Source organism: Elaeis guineensis, chromosome 2, assembly GCF_000442705.2.
Source record: "Elaeis guineensis isolate ETL-2024a chromosome 2, EG11, whole genome shotgun sequence".
In the NCBI taxonomy this organism is placed as follows: domain Eukaryota; kingdom Viridiplantae; phylum Streptophyta; class Magnoliopsida; order Arecales; family Arecaceae; genus Elaeis; species Elaeis guineensis.
Window position 1 is genome coordinate 15,513,807 of NC_025994.2, and position 22,056 is coordinate 15,535,862.

A 22,056-nucleotide genomic window follows, 5' to 3' on the forward strand; every position below is an offset into this window, starting at 1 on the left:
TGTGCACTTGGTATGGAACAATTGCCACCAAGCTTAGAGGAAATGGATGCCATTTTTTTTTTCTTGCTAAAGAGTCTATTGCCTCGGCCTGTATGAGGGGAAGATGCCTCTGCTAACATTATCATCTCAGCGGACCATGGAGAGGAAACCCCAGTAGCATCGAAGGACCAATCCAGGTATTTGCTTTCCAACACTAGTAGTGCTTGACTAGCATGAACTGCCAGTGCTATGCACAGGATCGGAGTTCATAAGTTGTTGGTTAAGCATTTCTGTCTATATTTGTAAATGAATGTAAATTTCCATATTTGTCGAACAAAAGCTGAAGTTAGCTTCGCAATTGATACGATATAATCAGATCAAATGAACAGGCAAAGAACCCAAAAATAAATATCCAACCAGCACAAAATAGAACTCCGAGTGCAAAAATCCAACATCCGAAACCTGTGTTTCCAGTGAAAGTCCCAAATTTCTGGTGGTGCATAAGCATGAACCTCATGCTGGAAGGAATGGCCGGTGTAAGCACGGCCATCTAAATATGGATAATTTTTCTCATTCATGGTATTGCGAAGCACCAATTCAAGCAGGTTTGAGTAGAGAATACGTACGGGCGATTATTTGCATAAGAATGTCACCAGCAAGTGTAAAAGTAATTTGGGTACATAGTTGTCCTAGGAAGGTTCAGATATTTGCAACTTGGAATCTAATTTTTCCTACTACAGTAAGTTTTTTTTTTTTTTTTTAATGAATTCTTTTATGACTAATACAACCGTGCAGGCTTAAAGAACAAATTCAAGGACAATTAGTTAAACCAATTCAAAAATAAACAATCCGGGTTTTTGCAAAGGTAGTCTCGCATGAATGTGTAGCTCATTACATGAAACGAGAAGGATTTATGAGGGAGGAAAAAAAAGAAATACTATGCAAATGGTTAAAACACCGGATAAGCGGAAGATTTATCCTTGTTTTCCTATTTCTCATCATCACCTGGATTTGGTATTCCAATTCCAATGACAACTAGATACATGAATAGATGCTTGATTCAACATGAGACTGTTATGTTACCTTGTTATCAATTTTGCCTTCCTCTCATGGCTGGCTGGTCATGCAAACATTTCTGCCATCATGCGTTGCACCTTCTTATGACAAGCTGCGCAACACTGACACTGAAATGGCGCATCCGCATGGGCATATATTTGATGATACCATCCACAACATAATCCATTTCCTACAAATGATAATTATCACTATTGTTGCGAATATGAATAAAATGTTATGCAGATACCATACCTTTTTGACTCCAAAGTTCTCATGCATCTCTATTTTTGGCCCTTCAATTGTGGCTTTCCTTCCGGTCCACTTAGCAAAAGGTCAGATTGCTTGGTTTAATTGATGCACCGATATTTCTTTGGAGTGCGGTCATACCTAGACTAATATGCGGAATTGCATCAGAACTCTGCGATTAAGTATGGCTGTAGAGTGTAAAACTACGATGGGCAACCTTTTAGAAAGGCCTTATGTTGACCCTTTTCAAATTCAATAAAAAAAACTGATAGGCTGATATATATATATAAGGAAATCTATTTTTCATCCTGACTTTAAAAGAAATGAGAATTACATTTTATAAAAATGTGAAAATAAAATTCCACAGCAAACTCTGAATTTGATTTTGGGGAGGCAGGTGAAGGCGGGAACTCCGAATCGCCGCAGACTGCTACCAAGCGGCATTATATATACCATACACCCGTCCGGAAAGAGAGAGGAGGAGGGGAGGAGGAGGTTGAGGAGATGATCGAGGTGGAGGACGACGCCAGCTTCCTCTCTTTGGTCGAAGCGGCCGAGGCCGAAGCCTTGGGGGCAGGCAAGGCCAAGCGCCGGAAAGTCTCTACCGACGGCCCGCCCCCACCCCCAACAATGGTCGAGGAGGGTTCCTACACGGCTGCCCTCAGAGGCAGCCGCAGCTCCCTCTGGCAGCAGCAGCAGCAGGAACTGAAGCTCCAACAAAAGAAGAAGGACAGCAGCGGCCTCCGCCTTGGTGGCAACCCCTCCGCCTTCTCGTCTTCTTCTAATGGCAACGCCTGCTTCAACTGCGGCATGGCTGGTCACTGGGCCAGGGACTGCACCGCCGGGAGAGGGCGCGAGGGAGAAGGGGCGCAATCTCGCCGGGTGGCTTTTATTGGCGGAGATGATGGAGAGGTGCCGGAGAAGGCGTGCCCTTGTGGGGCTGGAAGCTGTCTGGTTCGGACCTCAAATACTCTCAAGAACCCTGGGCGAAAGTTCTACAGGTGCCCTGTTAGAGAGGTAATGTTGGAGTATTTGATTGTTTTGGTTGACAAGGTGCTTGTTGTTTTGCCTCAAAGAGAATGGTTATTCATCTGCGCGTGCGTCCGTGCGTGCGTTCCATGCCCTGAATTGTGTGTTAAATTAACTTCCCAACCGTGCTTTTGGAGATTATTAATACGGTAGGAAAAATAAGAATGGAAAGAAAGAGGGAAAATCAATGGATTCATTTACCATCTCATAATTTCTTTTGTAAACGGTGAGCGAGGATTTTAGCTCGGATATACTGTTGCTCAAACGGGTAGTAAGTAAGAGAAACTGAAGCTTTGAGATCTTGCATCAGAGGAAACATAAGAACAGAACCATGTATCATTGCACAAAGCATTGCATATATTGGATTCTTAGGTACTCCTTATTATTGGACATATCTCAACCCCAGATGTCACTGCTAAGGGTCATGCATTGTGTTGTTATAATTTTTTCCATGATTCCCGCTTATGTTTTGTTGTTTATGTTAAGTCACTGGAGTTGTCATCTCTGTTTTTGTGAGTATTCCCTGTCACTTCGCTAACTAAATGCTACATTATTAATCTGTGAAAACATATGGAGTTCCTTGTTGATTCCTTCAGAGATTCATTATGTTTTTTCTAATATACATAAATATGTAGTTCCTTGTTGATTCCTTCTGAGATTGTATATATATTTCTTTTTAAATTTAAAAATTATATACTGATGTCTGGATCATTGATGCAATGTTGGTCCAGGAAAATGGAGGATGCAAGTTTTTTGAGTGGTGTGATGATCAATCATCAAGTATTTCCACTTCCCAAAGTGTTTTGAACCAACAATCGAGTTTATCAGTTCCATATCTCCCGTGTCCATGTGGAGCTGGGTCTTGCCTGGTTCTGGTTACAAAGACTGGGGTGAATGCGGGCAGGCAGTACTACCGTTGCCCACTTAATGAGGTATGACAATAATCACTATAAACTACATTTTCCTTTCCTAAATTTTCAGTTGCCTTCTGTGATGCAGTAATCATCTTTATGCTGCATTCTTACTTGCTCCTGTGAGTACTGATTACTGGCCATGGATGGCTGATACAGGGTTTTTCTCTATGCTGTCATGCAATTTTCTTTCATAGCATGTCAATTACAAGTTTTTAAGTCTTTAATTTCCAATTGTCCTCTGAATTTTTATTCCATGTCTTTTATTTTTTTTTCATTGGATCAATCTATATCTTTTTTGACTATAAGTTTGTCGTTTTTCACCACTAATGCATGTGGTCCATTTAACTGCTTGGTGGACAAGCAATTTATCTGCGTTTCATACTTCTTATCCTCTTGTTTGGTATTCTACCATTATCTATCTAATGCCAAATTATGCTGTCATATGAATCACATTACATGTTAAAGTTTGTGGTCTCTTCTTTATATTTTAGGTTATATCTTAGTGAAAAATTCCTATCCACCTCCCACCTTGCCTTGCTTGTCATTGCCTCTTTCCTACCCACCCTTCCTTGACTTGAGTGTCCTAGAAGATAATTGGTTGGGCGATTCAATTAGCTGGGATAATAATATTCATAAGCAAAAGACCTTTGTCCCTGATAGTTCTTGTGTTTTTCTAAAATCTCTTTATCCATCATTGATTGTCTGCATGCTCTAGCCATGCTTTTCTCTTGTTTGTCTCATGTTATGCAATTTTTTTGAAGAAGGATAAATTTCACAATGTTGATTATAACAATGTCTCAACATGATATGGACTGTAAACCTTTCTCATTCAATTCCAACTGATGCTGGCATTGTTACACATGAAATTGGTTCATGCTAAAGTGATGGTCAAATCTATGCTAAAAGGAAGGTTTGGTGAACATGGATGGAAATTGTGGCAAGGGTTTGAAAATATTTCTACTCAGAACTAATATCCTACAAATGAATCCTTGTTGAGTAGGGATTCATGAAGCTAATCTGAAATAGTTGGGAGAGGATTGGTTGGTCATGGTCATGCTTTTATATGTGATAGCTTGACAATAGAAACTATTGAACACTAAGCTATATTGGAATTTGTGACATGAAAAGAAGTTCTTGCATTATTTTTATGGTGAATAAGATTTAGGTCAGTTGGCACAATTTGTTGTGGAAAAAAGGAGAAATGATCATCAATTCACTTCAATTGAAGCATCATCCTGACTTCCTAGATGGAATCCTAAGATGTGGTTATACATGCAAGCAAGGTGCTTTTCTACTTGCTAGGGCTTCACAAGTTGACACTACTCATGCTCATTGTCATGGCTCCGATCAAAAGACACATAACGAGGAATGCGACAATCTGTTACATAGGTAGGACAGGGTCCCATGGGCATGCAAGGCGATAATCTGCCAATAATATACTAAGACAAGCCAATAATAATCACAATTCAAGATTTGATAATGCAAATGCTAGAGCATTCATAGCTTCCATCTTCAGATAACACCATTCATCTAATTTACATATTTTTGTATAAGACAGCATAGAGAGGGTTCTACAAAACTTAATGTTGGTCTGATGTAGCTAGTTACATTCTCACTTTATTTTCACAATCCAACCTTTACCCATTCCCTTTCATGCTTCAGGCTCTGTAAAATATGAAAATCAAAGATGAGTTAATAACCTTGTAAGTAACCAAGACATAATCAAAGAAATCAAACAATTGTAACTAATATGAATGTTTGATATAGTAATTAGTGTAGCAATATAATATTTATTATTAGAGTCATACTTATAGCTTTATAACTTAGATATAACCACCTAAACCAAAAACTCATATATGATCTAGAAGTATTTTAGAATCCATATCAAAACCAAAATGATTATACCAAAGTTTCAAACAATTTCTTATGATTGTATCTTTCAAAAGTATTCTATTAACTCATCAATCTATACAACTATGGCCATATATAATTCCTATAATGGGGCCCAAATTACTGCATTTAATCCTTGCAGAGTAGGTCCAAAGTACCGCATTTAACCTCTGTGGAATAGGTTCAAAGTACTGCACTTAACCCCTATAGAGAAGGTTCAAGGTAGTAGGTTCTAGAACAAATAATGCCAAATACCAATGTATAACCTTTCTTTGACAGGGTCCAAAATGTAGTTAGATCGAGAGTTTACTGTTTATACACAATCTCAATTTATGCACACACATTGTCATATATGTATGTTTGCAATGTACAGTGTATAACCTATAATGATGAATAATTATAAAAGTTTCAATAGTCAATAAGCAAACATGGTTTTTCAATCGATACCTTTATTTTATCAACACATATTCTATATATCAATTTTCATAATTCGATTAATTTGAAACCATGCTAACAACTCATAATTATCAAATCGTGGGAGTATCATGAATCTGCAAAAACTCAAAATATAATAGCCTCATGCTTCATGCTTGATCCAAACTTAATAGTATATTAGAACAAATAAAGCAAGTTTTGAAAATATTTGATAATAATTAATTTTAAAATATGTTTCCAAATTATATTTATTCATTAATTTGTATGATTACCTTGATTAGGTGGAGGTTACTTATCTTGCAATTATCCACAAACAAGTTATCCAATGCTTCACTCGGACTCCTCCGAACCTAATAATCCCCAAACACGCATATATCTGAAATCAATGCCATGTTATTGTTCTATAATAATTTATAAAATTCTTTACTCTAGAATTTCAGTTTCTAGCTAATCGCCTTTCCCTGCACATCAGTCCTATTCCATAATTTATTTATCTTAGCTAACACCCTCCAAAAATTTCCAAATGTTGCAGATTGGTTGAGCAATGAGTTGACAAACCCCTATTAAATTTTTAGATCGAAATACCTAGTCATTAAAGAGTTAAAAATCCTAAATTACCACAGGCATAATCTATCTACCCAAGATTAAATTAATTCTTGCAAAATATTCCTATCCCATCTTCTAAGATTTCAAAAACTTCACCATCTATTACCTTAACCTATTCAGGCTCAGGCCTAAGATCTAAGAAATTGAATTCAAAGGAGAAGTTGAGTCTCATCAAAGTTGAGGGAGAGGGCAAGGGACAGTGACCAGCATGAAGGAAGAGGAAAGAAGAGGAAGAGAAAAAAGAAGAAGAAAAAGAAGAAAAGAGGAAGAAGGAGAACGTGGAGCAAGAGAAATAGCGTGTGGGAGGAAGGGAGGGAGAGAGAGAGAAAGAGAGAGAGAGAGAGCATTGGAAGAGAAGAGAGTGCGATGGAGATAACAGGAAGAGAGCGATGGGGGTTGGGGGTTCTATCACGGAAGGGAGAGGGCAAAAGGAGGGCTTGGGTTGGCATCAAATAGAGCAAAGGATCTATCCCTCGTTCAGTTATGGGTTAAGAAAGGGCATCGCCTTAGCAGGCGGGCCTGACTTGATTGGGTCGGTTGGGCCAGCAGGGTTCATTACACTCATGCACATCAATATAGGCCAAGTAAGGAAGCATGAAATTTTTTGTCTCAGAGTAAAAAAAAATCAATTTTTCATGGCAAATTTATCTACATTTGATTGTTAAGGGCTTCACAAGTTGGCATGTGCAATGTAGCTCAGGCTAAGCAGTGCCTTGCTTGTTGAGGCTGGGAAAAGAATGCTTGCTTGATTAATCAACTCTAGATCCTATGGCCTTCACCCGCTTCCATTGCCCCAATCTGACCAAAGATATTGTTTCTTAAACCACCTAGTGGAGATATAAATCCCTAGAATGATGCATTAAATGGTTGTAGCATAAGGATTCTTCTTTGAATTAATTTTAGTCATCAATTTTCTATAGTTTCTTTTTGTTTATGATTATTTTTAGATTTCAGTGGATTAACTTAGGCTGTGTTTGGATGCTAAATAGTTAACCAACCCCAAATGACTTTAGCCATTGGTAGTCACCCCTTAACTAGCTAACCAGCACATAAAGTTATTTATTGTTTGGTTGATACTTACTACCCACCATTAATGCTATCTTGCAAGAAGTAAAGGTATGGTAATAAAGAAATGGTAAAGAAATAACATTTCCTTATTAAGTTATTGATGCCTTTTTGTGTGGTGTTTGGTGTTGGTGCGCAAGCTGTCCTCAAGCCATGCAGCATTATTACACGAGATCAAGGAATCATCAATCCTAAAGTATCGAACAACTATACATTAAGCTGCTTACAAGTGATAAGGTTGAGTTATTATCGACCTAAAGCAAAGTACCTTAGTGTCCCGTATATCTGGGACGTCGAGAGGCTCAGGTGGTAGTGATTGAGCTGCTTTATCTCACGTCAATATTTCACCAAGGTCAACCACTATGGCGGCAATCACCTTGTGGAAGTCTCCCGCGGTCTCTACAGCTGGCCACGATCTCATATACAGTTAGCCGATACAGTTAAGTATGACTTTATTTTTAGCTGATATGTACAGCTGTACTCCAGCTCACTTATAGATGGTTCTAACCGCCTAACAAACTCCTCTAATGGTCTAACAAACTCTGTAACGGTTTCATCAGTCTCTTTATAAATAGAGGGCCAGGGATCTTTCAAGGGTAAGTTCACAATTCTAAAATTAGGGGAGACTACCGATGGAAATTCTGTCAGTTTTCAAATGAGAGCTCTAGTTTTCACTCAGTCTGACTTCTCTAGTTTCACATAAACCCTCTTTTTGTGCTCTTTTATTCTTTTTAATCCACTGTTCTTGAACTTAAAGCTGACTTAAGCATCGGAGGGTCTAGAATCGGAGGATCCCCACTCGATTTTTGACTTATCTTGCAGGTTTTCTTGAAGCCATTCCAGATTGGATTGCTACCTGCTTCCAGCTTGATTTCATCCAATCCACTTCAGTCTGAGATTTTGAGCCTTGCAGCAATAAATTGGCACTAGAGAAAGGATCTTCCTCTTTGATTTTTCTGATAGAAAAGATGGTCGAGGCACACAGCAACCCTCTCCGTCCTCTCCCGAAGGAGTGTCGGAGGTGCCACAACAACAATCAGTTATTGTTGATCTTTAACAGTTCAACTTCTTGGTTCAGCAAGTTCAAGCTTTGATAGTAGTTGTTTAATAATTTCAAAAGGAGGAGCAAGAGCAAGAAGAAGCTTTTCCTTTGAAAGCTGTGTCTCAGCACATCCATCAATCAGCCATCAGAATGAACACCACATTGATGATGAGGCTAATGGAGAATCTGTCCCCAATTATACAAGGGCTCAGAGAGGGGATGATTTGGAGCACAAGATCCAAGATCTTGAGAAGCATCTGGTGGAGATTCATTAGGAGGTCGATTCCAATATAAAGATAGCTATAATCTTTGATCTTCTTTCTTAAGAAATCTTGAGTGAGTCGATTTCAAATTGATTCAAGATACCCACAATTGAGCCCTTCGATGGCTCTACTGATCCGATGGATTATATTGAGGGTTATAGAACCCTCATGGTCTTATATGGTGCTTCTGATGCTCTACTATGCATTGCCTTTTCTGTTACCTTCAAGAAGGCAGTGAGAGTATGGTTTTTTGGACTCTTGCGGAGATCCATTTTTTCTTTCCAGCAACTCGGGAGGTTGTTTGTGACATTTCGATACTAACCAACCTCATCTGAGGCACACAAACAGCCTATTTTCTGTTCAGCAATGAGAGGGTGAAGCCTCTGAAAGTATGTGGCTCGCTTCAACGTAGCCATCCTGGAAGTGAAAAATTTTAATGAGGCAGTTGCCATGTCTGCTTTGAAGAGGGAACTTCGGAGCTAGTTGATAATTTAAAAAGATATTTGGGCTTTGTACCTCTTTTCTCAAAGCTAGTTGAGAGTGAGTTGTATATATATATATATATCAGTCTCATCAAATGCTGTTAGCTCGGTTCTTGTCCGAAAAGAAATGAGAATTCAAAGGTTGATCTATTATACAAGCAAGTTATTGTGGGATGTTGAGATTCGATATCAAAAAATTGAAAAAAATAATGTATGCTCCGATCACATCAGCTCGATGGCTTCGGTCTTACTTTCAAGCTCATACGGTTATAGTATTGATCGACCAGCTACTAAGATCAGTATTACAAAAAGTTGACACGTTGGATCAGATTGCTAAATGGGTCACAGAACTCAGGGAGTTTGATATTCAGTATTAACTTCGATTTACAATAAAAGGCCAAGTATTGGCTGATTTTATTGTGGAGGGCGGCACTATTCCTGATGATAGTTGAACTCTAGAAAATTTTGATGATAATGGTTCATTCTGGGTTCTGCATGTAAACGGAGCTTCAAATTCTCAGAAAAGTGGTGCTTGTTTAATTCTGACAAATTCAGAAGAGTTTATTATCGAGCAAGTCTTAAGGTTCAATTTTAACACTTTCAATAATGATGCCGAATATGAAGTCTTGACTGTGGGGTTAAAGATGGCAAAAGAGCTCGGAGTCAAAAAGTTGAAGATTTTTATCGACTTGTAGCTTGTCATTAGGCAGGAACGAGGTTAGTTTGAGGCTAAAGATCTCATAATGGCTCATTATTTACAGAATATAGAGAACTATCTCGAAATTCGAGGAGCTAGAAGTCCTACAAATCCTGAGGTCAGAGAATGCTCGAGCTAATATCTTGTCACATTTTGCTATATCAGGATTCCTCGAGCTTAATCAAAAGGTTTTGATTGAGCAGTTAGAAAAGCTTAGTATTGAAATTCTTCTTATACTTCAAGTCAGTCATGAATCGAGCTTGATTGATCCCCTTGTAGATTATATAACAAAAAAAATTCTACTCGATGATTCAATTAAAGTTAGAAGCATCAAAAGACAGGCTTCATGGTATGTTCTTCAAGGGGATCAACTGTACAAAAGATCTTATTCACTTCCTTTACTTCGATGCTTGAGACCATTCGGGGGTGATTATGCACTTTGGGAGGTACATGAAGGAATATGTGGAAATTACTTGGGAGGCAGATCATTTGCTTACAAAGTAATTCAGCAAGGTTATTATTGGCCTATCATCCAAAAAGATGTAGTTGATCTTGTTAACAAATGCGATCAGTGTCAAAGGTATGCTAACATCCAACATCAACTTTCTGTCAAACTAATTTCTATTACCACATTATGGCCCTTTGCAATTTGGGAAATTGATATATTGGGATCTTTCCCAGTGGCAATATATCAAAGTAAATTTTTGATAGTTGCTATCGACTATTTCACTAAGTGGGTGGAGGCAGAATCTCTGGCCCAAATTATTGAGAAAAAGATGCAGGATTTTGTATGAAAATTAATAATATGTTGATTTGGTTTACTTCGGATAATTATTACTGATAATAGTCGGTAGTTTGACAATCTCAAGTTTAAAGAATTCTGTTCCAAACTTCATATTGATTATCGACTGACCTCTGTTGGGCATCCATAATTGAATGGTGAAGCCGAAGTCACAAACAGGACTATTCTCCAAGGATTAAAGACAAGGCTCACAGAAGCAAAGGGATTATGGGGTGAAGAACTTTATAGTGTTTTATGGGCTTACAGAACCACATATCGGATTTCTATTGGAGAAACCCTTTTTAAACTTATGGGGTCGAAGTTGTGATTCCAATTGAAATTGGTCCATCATCCGATAGAGTCAGAAATTTTCATGAGGCAACGAATTTTGATTGGTTGAGAACTGACCTGCATCTTCTTAAGAAAACAAGAGAGCAGGCCCATGTCAAAATGGCAGCATATAAGCAAAGAGTCACCAAGTACTATAATGCTTGGGTAAAGTTGAAGTTATTTCAAAAAGGTGATCTCGTCTTGAGACGAGCTGAAGTTTTTAAGCCCAACAAACAAGGCAAACTTGCTCCAAATTGGGAAGGACTTTATCGAATCAGTGATGTCATTCGCCCAGGAGCCTATAGAATTGACAACTTGGATGGATCTTGTATTCCTTGCACATGGAATTCTAACAATCTCAAAAAATATTGTCAATAAAAATGCTTCAAGGAGTTTATTTTTGTACATCATATGTTGTATGAGATAATGAAAATTTGATCTCCGGATTGATAAAATCCTGATGGACCGAAAAGGAGATGAAATCTTCCAATTTATGAAAATTTGATCTTCGGTTTGGTAAAGGTTTGATGGGCTGAAAAGGAGATGAAATCTCTCGATCTATGAAAATCCGATCTTTAGATCGGTAAAGCTCCAATGAGCTGAAAAGGAGAAAATCTTCGGATCTATGAAAATTTGGTCTCTAGATCGATCAAGCCTCGAAGGGCTAAAGGAGAAGATCCCTTGATCTATGAAAATCCGATCTCCGAATCGGTTAAGCCCTGGTGGGCCGGTAAAGAGATAAAATCTCCCAATCTATGAAAATTTGATCTTTGGATCGATAAAGCCCCGAAGGGCCAGAGGAGAAGATCCCTCGATCTATGAAAATCCGATCTTCGGATCGGTGCAACCTCGAAAGGCGGAGATGATCTCACGATTATTAAAAACATCGACCTTTGGATCGAGGTTATCTTATTGAACATGTCGATCTCCGGATTAAGGTTGTTTTAAAGTTCTATCCATAATCTATAGATTTTTGGATCTTGTTGCAAAAGTTTGACCCGTCTAATGCTGCATCAGGCAAAGGTACATCTAAATCTTGATCTTAAATCAGTTGTTAATTGGTAAGGTTTAAATTGTTAATTCTTTAGTTTTGTTGAGATACGGTCCTACGAAACATATGCAGTTATTTTACTCTAAAAGGTCATGAAAATTGCTAAGTAATAGAGATACACACGTCGGATCAAGACACATCAAAAATTTTACTTTCATTAATTTTGAAAGAAATACATTAAGGAAAGAAGGAAAAGACCCACATTGGGTCATTGCAGTTCAAAAGGACCTATACTAGGTCGATACATCAGAAAAAGAAGAAGAAAAAAGCAACAGGTCCCAGGATAACAACAGGAGCCTCAGAGTTCTTTGGAGCTGACTCTCCTTTGACTCACTTCGGCTCCTTGACGACCTCAGCAGCTGCAAGGGGCTTCATAGATACAACCTCAGCATTAAGGGCTTTGATCGAAGGCACTGCGGTGATTGGCTCTGCGGCAATGATCTCGGTATTCTTCACTACGGTCTCCTCCTGATCTGCTACATTAGTTGGTTCTTTGAACATTTCGGCTGGCAATTCGAGTTGCCCTTTTATACCCATGTCGATGGCAATCTTCGGAGTCACCTTGGAGATATCAACTTCGGGATACAATTTCTTAACCAGATTCAGGCATTGATAGAACCCGTAGTCATATGTCCCCTTCGAGCTTTCAACTACTTCCTCAAATTCTTTGGAGGCTTTATATAGCTCTATTGCCTTGGCTGCCTTATCCCATTCTTAACTTTGTCTTGTTCTTGCTTGACCTGCTTCCTCAGGGCCTTTATAGCCTTCTTATGAGTCTTATTGGCCTTCATTGCTTCCTACAGCCTCGGCTCCAGCTTTTTGTTCTTTTCGGCCCGTATGTGTAGGTCGAAGATGCGCATCTCTTGCTCGTTTATTTTTTGCTGGAGATCCAGGAGCTTTTGGTTCTTCTCTTTCAGTGACGTTAACTTCTCCTCGAGTTGAATCTTGAGGCTGCCAGCCAGTTCGGACTCTTTCTTGGCTTTTTCTTCAACAGTCTTCTTCTCCTCTTGGAGGATTATCAAGTTAGTAGCCATGGTTTATTTATTTTTTATTAGATAAGCCATGTTTTCATACATGATCCAAAAGTTGACAGTGACGTGCAGAATGAAAGTTCAAATCGGTTATATATCGAAAAAAAGGAGGATACTTATATGCATGAGATGCTCGTAGCCATGGTTTATGATCTCCTTCAGTTTGTTCTTTCGACGTGCCTCTAGATCAATTGTCGGCAGCACTGAATTGAGAAGATCGTGACCCAACTGAGGTTGCTCCAGAAGTGACATTTGCCCCACAGTGTTTCCTTCAGTCGAAGTCGATGGGGCTATAAAGGATGGTGGGGCCACAGAGGCACTGGTCGGCTTGCGGCTCGGCTTCTTGGGAGGAGGTGCATGTCGGGAATCATTCTTTTTTCTCACTTCGGTTGTTTGGTGAGGTGGAGGCTCAACTGACGGAGCTCTGGGAGTACTTTATGGACCCCGAGAAGTGTCACTTCTCTCCGAGGTGGTGGGGGAAGAGTGGATTGGGAAGGTGCCCGAGCAGGGGGATCTGCCTCTTTAACCCTCTTCGGTGCGGGGGCAGTAGCAGGTGGCTTTGGTTCCTTCTTTTTTTTTCGCCCTCCAATCTATCCGGATTAAACACCATTTCTGTGCTAAAGGGTTATATACTTGGAAAAAATATGATGACATAAAGGCAGAGAAGAGAAGCAAAAGAAAAATACATCGGTCTTACCTCGAGGAGAGTATAAGCTGATACCAGCATCATACAATGCCTAATCATCGACAAGCCTGATAGCTTGGGCACTCTGGTGGTAATCAGAGCTGAATGAGCCACCTCATCCCCGAGGAGGATTTCATAATTGGGATTATGCTTGGTGTCCGGACGCTCCCATGGGGTCCTAAAATCTCATGGAATGGGAACTCGGATAAAGAAAAAGCGATCTTTTCAGCCATGAATGGAGGAAGGCTAGATCCAAATTTATAATTTTTTCTAGATGAGAAGTACCACTGGCCCTTCTCACTCGGATGTCTTTTCAAAACGATCAAAGATCTGAATAGAGAGATCCTAAGTTCTATATGTTGGGAACTGCACATTATTATAGATACTATTATCATCCTAATGGCATTAGGGGTGACTTGGGTAGGGTGAATTCTATAAAAATAAAAAACATTGTAGAGGAAGAGATGCAGTGAAAATCGAAGTCCAAATTGAAGGGCTTCATCGTAGAAGGCTATGCAGCCTTCGGAAGATTTAGAAATCCGATCTTTCGGACCTAGCACCACCATCTCATATTCATTGGATATATCATACTTCTCCAGCAGATTCATCAGGTTTTCCTCGGTCAGAATAGATCCCTCCATTTCTGGATCGAGGTAGTTCGTGAGACCACGTATAGGGGATTCTGCACGTTGCTCTGAACTTCCCTCATCTATGGGATTGGTATCGGAGTTCTCTTGAGAAGGGCTTTCTATTTCAAAATCCAATAAGGGCTGGGTCGATTGGATCTCCAGGCTACCTATGATCTTCTTCCCTTTTTACTTCTAGTAGACATGTTTTTTTTTGAAAGGTTTTCTAAGGAAAAATGGACGGGGGAAAACAAGAGGAAGGGGAAACAAGAAGAACTGAAAGATTAAAAGGGGACTATTCAGTGGCTTAAAGAAAAAACAGATGAGGAAGGCCAATACCTAAAGGCAAGGGATAGAATCTCTCCCAAAAGATGAGGAAAAAAGTTTCTTCTTCCCTAGCTTTGGCAAACCCCCTCTGATGATTGTTGAGTACGAGGAGATCCTCTGGAGACAATTCAATAGCACCTCCATAAGAAAAATGGTAGAAATGAACAATTGCTGGGGGGCAGAAACTTTTTATAAGTGAATCAACGGCTCAGATTAACTAGCCTTATTGTCGATTTATGACATTTGGCATTGATCCAACGGCCTTGTCGGATGGCGGTTTGATGCACCGTCACCAGATTTAGTCACGACAGACCGATCCGTGAGCAAGCTAATCGATTAATCGGGTGCCGACAAGTGGAAAAACACTCATTTGATATTTTCAAACCACCCTTTCGAATAATGATGGTGGGAGGATCTGGCGAATCATTTTCTGAAAAGTCAAGTCTCTTCATAATCCATTGGACCATAAATTTTGATCTTATCGAAATACGGCATATTTATATTTGGTGGCGGAATCGACGATTCAACAAGCCCCAAAGGGCAAAGATGGAAATCCGATCTTCAGATTAGTAAAGCCTCAAAGGGCACAGGTAAAATCCGATCTTCAGATCGGTAAAGCCTCGAAGGGCATAGGTAAAATTTGATCTTCAGATTGGTAAAGGCCTGAAGGCCACAGGTAAAATCCGATCTTTAGATCGATAAAGCCCCGAAGGGCATAGGTAAAATCTGATCTTCAGATCGGCAAAGCCTCGAAAGATGTAGGTAGAACCCGATATCTAGATTGGTAAAGCCCTGAAGGGCATAGGTAAAATTTCGATCTTTGGATCAATAAAATCCCAAATAGCAAAAGTAAAAAGCTCAATCTTCAGATCAAGCATTTCTACTTTTCATGTCCGATTTGATACCTATCACTTCGGATATAGGAAGTAGGAGGCAAAGCGTTGGTGCGCTAAATCGATCCTAAGCCATGTGGCATCATCACATGAGATCAAACAATCATCAATGCCAAAGTATCGAACAATTATACATCAAGTTGCTTACAAGTGATAAGGTCAGGTTATTTTTGACCTAAAGCAAAGTACCTTGGTGTCCCATATAATCTAGAACATCGGGAGGCTCAGGTGGTAGTGACCGAGCTTCCTTTATCTCACGTCGGTATTCCATCGAGGTCAACCACTACCGCGGCAATCACCTTGTGGAAGTCCTCCGCGGCCTCCACAGCTGGCCACGATCTCATATACAGTTAGTTGATACAGTTAATTATAACTTCACTTCCAGTTGATATGTATAGTTGTATTCCGGCTCACTTACAGGTGGCTCTAATCACCTAACAAACTCTTCTAACGACCTAACATACTCTGTAATGGCCTCATCAGCCCTTTTATAAATAGAGGACCAAGGATTCTTCAAGGGTAAGTTCGCAATTCCAAAACTAGGGGAGACTATGTCGGTGGAAATTTTGCCAGTTCTCAAATGAGAGCTTTAATTCTTACTCAGTTTGACTTTTCTAGTTCCACACAAATCCTCTTCTTGTGCTCTTCTATTCTTTTCCACCCACTGTTCTCGAGCTTAAAGCTAACTTAAGTATTGGAGGGTCAAGAATCGGAGGATCCCCATCCGATTTTTGACTTATCTTGCAGGTCTTCTTGAAGCCATTCCAGATTGGATAGCTACCTGCTTCCAGCTTGGTTTCGTCCAATCCACTTCAGTCTGAGATTTTGAGCCTCGCAGCAATATTTGACAAAAAAAAAAAAAAGTTGAGCTAAGATTGGAAAAGAAACATGTAAATTATTTCCGTTGAATACCATTTAGTTCTTCAAGTGAGTGAGGTTACTTCTTTGAGACAGATTTTTGCAAAACTCATTTCTCAACTCTATTTTTTTGTAAAAAAAAAGAAACAAGATGAAAAAATTAGATTCAAAAATCCAAGGGGATTAATCTCCATTTTTATAATTTTTGTTTGAATCTTATATTCTCTGGTGGCCAATTGTGGATTAGTTGAATGGAATCAGTCCAATGAAACTGATTTCAGATCCTATCAAGAATTAAATGAATCAAGATAAAAAAGGGAAAGGAGCATCAAGACAATGTATCCTCTTTCAACCCTATCAAAAAAGACAGGGCTAGGGAATCTTAACAAGCTAGTCTTAGGCATCCCTAATAAGCAACAACCTGCCCAAATCACAACATGGACAAACAAAACAGATAACAGCATTAGGAAAGATCTAGATGTTAGATTGACTGATTTGAAGATCATAACCTTAAACATTAGCAAAAAAAAAAAAAAGCTCATAGCATTGGAAGCAATGAGAGTATATCTATTTTCCTGGTGATGAGGATGACGAGATCCTTTGTTGGTTGCTAGAGTCACTAGTCTCCAATGGTGGCAGTACTGTTGGTGGGGCAAGTGGAGAGTGGAGTTTCCTACCGTCCATAGTTGCTGGTTCTATGGCTGCGCACAGTGAAGGCAGAGATCTAAGACAGGATCCGTCAACAATTGCTGGACCAAAGTTGTTGGAATTGCCAACAGAGACAGTGTAGTAAATGGAATGGAGAATGGAGGTACCCATCTGCCATTAGGAAGGAATGGGTTGGGGTAAATTGTTGTAAAGGAGCTCTTGCTGCAGGGTGATTCTGCCCATTGTGATTTGCAAAAAAAAAAGGGGTGCGACATAGATTAACCTTGTAAGATAGGAACAGCTTCCGACAGGGCCCCTCCTGACTAGTTAGGCCTTGCATTAGCAAGTTTATGAGCATTACTGTTTCTTGCTTATGCCTAGTCTTTAAAGGTTGTTTGGCAAGTACAAAGTTTATTCCAAGCCTTACACCTGCTTTATGCCCTATGCTGTCTTTTAGAGAGCAATTACACAAAAATAATTCTCGTTGGTGGTCTATCTTTTACGGTCAGTGGATTCCAAAGAAGCTTGTTGCTTGGGCTTTGTTAGGGAAGTAATGTAGCATTTTGTAATTGCCTCCTTGTAATCTTTCCTTGTAATCACATAAAAATAATTCTTGTGGGTGATCTCTTGTTGGAGTCAGAGGAGATTGGTAGATGCCAGAGAGATAATCCATAATTACTGTCAAGCTAAAAACAAGAAATCTTTCTGGAATTTTGCTCTAGTTTTAATTGTTTTCCTGACCCTACACCAGGACAACTTTTACATATGAAAAGAAACTTGCCTATATCGAGTGTCCATCAATATCAAATTTATCTAGAGTCATCTTAAATTCTGTTCGGAATGAACCAAATATCTGAAAATGGACTTCTTTCTGCTTCCTGGCAGAATCTATAACAAAAAGTAGTGCCATATTAGGAAAAATTTGGCTACTATGTGCTTTATTTATCAGGGACAAAGGTAAATCATGGTGAGTACATGTTCTTACATTTTTTTGGTTCAGAATCAGAATTACCAAACATTGTGCTATTTTTTTTTTCTCATTTTCATTATTATTCTTTTATTAATTAATTCTCAGTTCTTTGAAGTGTTATGTTTTCATTGTGAATTCCTAATCTATTTGCATGGTTTTGGTATCTCATTCACTTTACGCTTTGCAATCTCAAGCAACCATTTATGCCACTTATCATGGTGGAGTGCTATTATAAGCTACTTCACCATTGGACCAAGTTGTAATATTTTACTAGTTGCGATGGGGTCAAAGTGCAGCTTCACCCAGTGCAGTGCTATAACGAGCTACTTGCATCCAGCTGGCTGGCTAATTTGCTTCAATGAACCTTTCACATGCTTTTTTGTATTTATAACTGTATGCAAAAATTCAGGTGGTTGCTCATGCATCTTGTGTCTTGCGACCCTGTCTCCCATCCTGTGGTGTCATCTTTTTTTGTGCCTTGATATACTCTAGGAACAATGATGGGAAAGGTCTTACAGATTGCTGATTTTGGTTCATCTTTATTTTTATTTGTTTGCATCTGTTTGTGTAGGGAAGAGGTTCTTGTGGCTTTTTTAAATGGTGCAACGAGCATGTCTCTGTAGGTAGTCAACCTGCAACTGCTTCAAGATATGATGGCGTCAGTAACAACACAGGAAGCCAAACTAATGGTGAGAAGAGCAACTCATCTTGTTTTAACTGTGGACAAGAAGGCCATTGGTCCAGGGAGTGCTCCAAGCAGCCATTGGATAACCATGCAAGCATAGGGAGAACTCATTTTGTTTCCTCAGGCTCTTATACCTGCTTCAAATGCGGTAAGACTGGTCACTGGGCTCGAGAGTGCCCTACCCAAGATGCTGGTATGAGTGCTGGCAGTAGAAGGACTCCAGTTACTTCCCGCACTCCCTATACTTATAGCTGTAAGTAGTATGATATATTGAAGTCAGTCCAGTCTTGCGCATATCTGAACTTGTGCAGCTTATGTAAGTATCTGTCTCCAACAACTCACACATAGATTTCTATAATTCTGTGCTTTTGTTCCTATGTTTTTCTTGCTTTTACTTTATGATAATGAGTTACTACCACCAAGCTTTCAGAATGCTTTAGCTTTGTAGACTAGAATTTGCGATTATCTTTCTCTTTCAATATGTAAGTCAGGATAAAATGCTCGGTTTCAAATTTGGAATTTCCACTGGAAATGAAAAGAATTATTTTTCTCAAACCAGAGAATCATATGAAGAATATGAAGTCTGCTATCAACATTCTTTTTCTTTCCTTTTTTTTTTTTTTTAGAGGGAAAGAGTTGGGTGAAGCTCGACTAAAAATTTATAACTAAGTATTGAGCAGTGGTTTGCTTTTCTCCTGACCTTTTTGGATGTATTCATATTGGAACTGAATGAGCAATCCGTTTTACCCAAAAAAAAAAAAAAAATGGTTGGCTCATACTAACCAAAGAGAACAGCAAGAACTAGAAGATTCAAGGCAATGAAAAATAGGTAGTAGCATCTTCAACTTCTCAGAAGAAACAGAAGACCAGTCCTTGAGTGAAAAGATGGTGCTATTGATATATTAAAAATCTGCTATATCCTGAAATTTCAGCCATCATTCGACTGAACTGTTTCTGGACTATTTATACTGGAGCAAGAAATGATCAGGTCAACCACTTCCATGACAATGGTTCTGTAATGATTAAATGGGCTGGCAGAGTAACTGGAATATGGTTATTTAAAAATCAAATATCAGTACTTATTTAAAAATCAAATAGTGATGAAATAACGTCTTATCAGAATTACCAAAATAAGTATATTTATGAATAAAGCTTTGTTTCAGAAAAAACATTCAAGTGCTTTTGAAAATAATTAGTGCAGTCAAATCGCAATGCCTTTTTCCAATATTGTTGGAAATTCTCACTTGTGGAGCACTAAAATACATCTGAAAATATGGTGCTGAATTCACTTGAAAATACTTGAATGTATTGCAAACTTGAAAACGTTTAGTACAACTAATTCGACATTGACTTGTCAGGTTATATGAAATCACTAGAATCACGTTTTTTTGGAAATAGAATGATATATTTGCAATCACTTTGTGAAACAAAATTAGTACCAACTAGCTTGTAACCAACTATTATACTACTGCTAAGGTGTTCGCGAATCTGTAGGCCTATTAACCAAGGGTTCAATTGGATCAATTATTCTACTTTCCGGTCAAAGGTTCGTTAATACCAATATTTGTACTCTAGCTAGAATTCATTGATGTGCTTACTGTTATGTTCCTTAGCTAGGGTATGCTGAAAGAAACTATTATACCTGTTGGTTGGTAGATTATTAAAACCAACCGTCATACCCACGAGTTAGGGACTCCTTGATTGTCCAAAAATTTCATTTAAATCCAAAAAAAATGAAAATTTTCACTTTTACACAACATTAATTAATATATGTTATATGGCTAAGATTAAAAGAAATCTAAAGATGTAGTTTCCAATATACAACTTAGCTTTGATAAATTTAGATTTCAAAAATTATTCAAATATGAAGGTATAAAAAATTATTCATCAAAACAGTTGAAGAAAATATTAGAAAATCATAAAAACTATAATTGATTTAATTTCAGCTAAGATAGTATTTTATTAATGCATAATCAGATATTTAATAATAGTTGAAATCTAGGAAATAATTTCAATTCATAAGATAAAACCTTTAAATTGGCTATTCAAAAACAGAGTTCAAAATTAGTGGCTAAACTCAAATACTTTGGAAGCAGGTGTACCCACCATAGAGGGGGTTAGGGTGGCTCTAATTGGTAAGGGGGAGAGAGATTGAAGAGGGGAAGGAAGATGAGGATGATGGCACTGCCAGTAGGTGTCCATCCTCTGAATGCTATTAGTTATTAATAGATGGAGAGGGAGGGAGAAGAGAGAGTACAATGCTATTTGTATCCATCCGGGCTCCTCCATTTGTTGTTGGCTCAAGAAGTGTAGAGAGCGACGGAAAGTGAGGAAGGCATCCACCTATCTTCCTAGTATCAAGGATGAGAGAGAGAAGGGGGTGGAAAGAGGTAGTGGTTTCCTCCTACTATCATGAATGATAAAGAAAGAGGTTGGTGGCTTCTCTATTAGCTATCATTCTATTTAGGATAAATTACAATGATTTTTTTTGAAGTTTGAGATAATTATATATTTTTATCCAATATTTTAGAAATATATATTCTACTAGCTAACTTTTGTTATATACATGATATATAACCCCTTACGAATATTTTTTTATTAAATAAGTTAATGGTCTTACTAACATCATCATTATCCAATCTTTTTGAGTCTTAAAATATCTTATATTTTTTATTTTTATTTTTAAAATTTTAAATTTTTATATTTGACCAAGAGTTGTATATATTTCTAAAATGTTGGGTGGGATCATATAATTATCCCAAACCTCGAAAGGGGCTAGGGTAATTTACTCTTCTATTTAGTATTCACTATTGAAGGAGAAACATCACTATTGTGATGGAAGATACTTTTGCATAAATTAAAAAAAAAAAAAGAGAACCCAAGCCTTCTAGGAGACATGAGAGATAATCCTAATCCTTCTAAAAGACGTGAGAGAGAATCCTAGTCTTTGTATAGGGGTGGCAATTAGATCAGGTTGGTTGTAAATAAGTTAGATCAGATGCAGGTTGGATCAGAAAATTTTAAACTTGAACCTGACCTATTTATTAAGCAGAACAAAAATTACAACCTAAACCTGATATGTTTAATAAATAGGTAACCTGATTCGATCCGTTTAACCTATTTATTAAATGGATAATCTATTAATCTAACCTGATCCAATCTGTTTGACCTGTTTAAAATAGAATTTGTTAGTCCAATCCAACCCAACCCGACCTAATTTGTTTAACCTACTTAAAATAGAATCTGTTAGCTCAATCTGACTCAATTTGACCCAACCTATTTAATACATCAAATAGTAAAAAAAATAGAAATCTAATACACAAAGCGTAAGGCATTGCACCCATTATAATCCAATATGGCCAATTGTACCCTGTTACTTTTATCCCATCAGATATTTTTGCATGTGAGCCATCATCTGGGAATGTAAAGCCAATTGATAATGTGTGAGTGCCAGGTTATTCATGAGT

The 22,056-nt window shown here is 38.3% G+C and overlaps 1 protein-coding gene across 2 annotated transcripts; it reads left to right on the plus strand.

Moving 5' to 3' along the window:
• Positions 1-37: 37 nt before the first annotated feature.
• LOC105059584 (uncharacterized) lies at positions 38-18,966 on the plus strand. 2 transcript variants are annotated; one of them, XM_010942928.4, is made up of 4 exons: positions 38-176; positions 1,679-2,298; positions 3,042-3,242; positions 18,476-18,966. In XM_010942928.4, the coding sequence occupies exons 2-4, from the start codon at positions 1,786-1,788 to the stop codon at positions 18,848-18,850; spliced, it is 1,089 nt and encodes a 362-aa protein (XP_010941230.1). In that variant the 5' UTR covers positions 38-176; positions 1,679-1,785; the 3' UTR covers positions 18,851-18,966. The 2 variants fall into 2 exon arrangements, with proteins under 2 accessions (XP_010941230.1, XP_073107704.1); XM_073251603.1 differs by having other exon boundaries at positions 18,528-18,847.
• The last annotated feature ends 3,090 nt before the right edge of the window (positions 18,967-22,056 follow it).

Excerpts from the sequence above, each read along its gene's own strand:
- LOC105059584 (XM_010942928.4), top strand. The coding sequence starts at position 1,786 with ATGATCGAGGTGGAGGACGACGCCAGCTTCCTCTCTTTGGTCGAAGCG. Across the intron at positions 2,299-3,041 it reads ACAGGTGCCCTGTTAGAGAG|GAAAATGGAGGATGCAAGTT; the intron begins GTAATGTTGGAG and ends ATGTTGGTCCAG. Across the intron at positions 3,243-18,475 it reads ACCGTTGCCCACTTAATGAG|GGAAGAGGTTCTTGTGGCTT; the intron begins GTATGACAATAA and ends CTGTTTGTGTAG.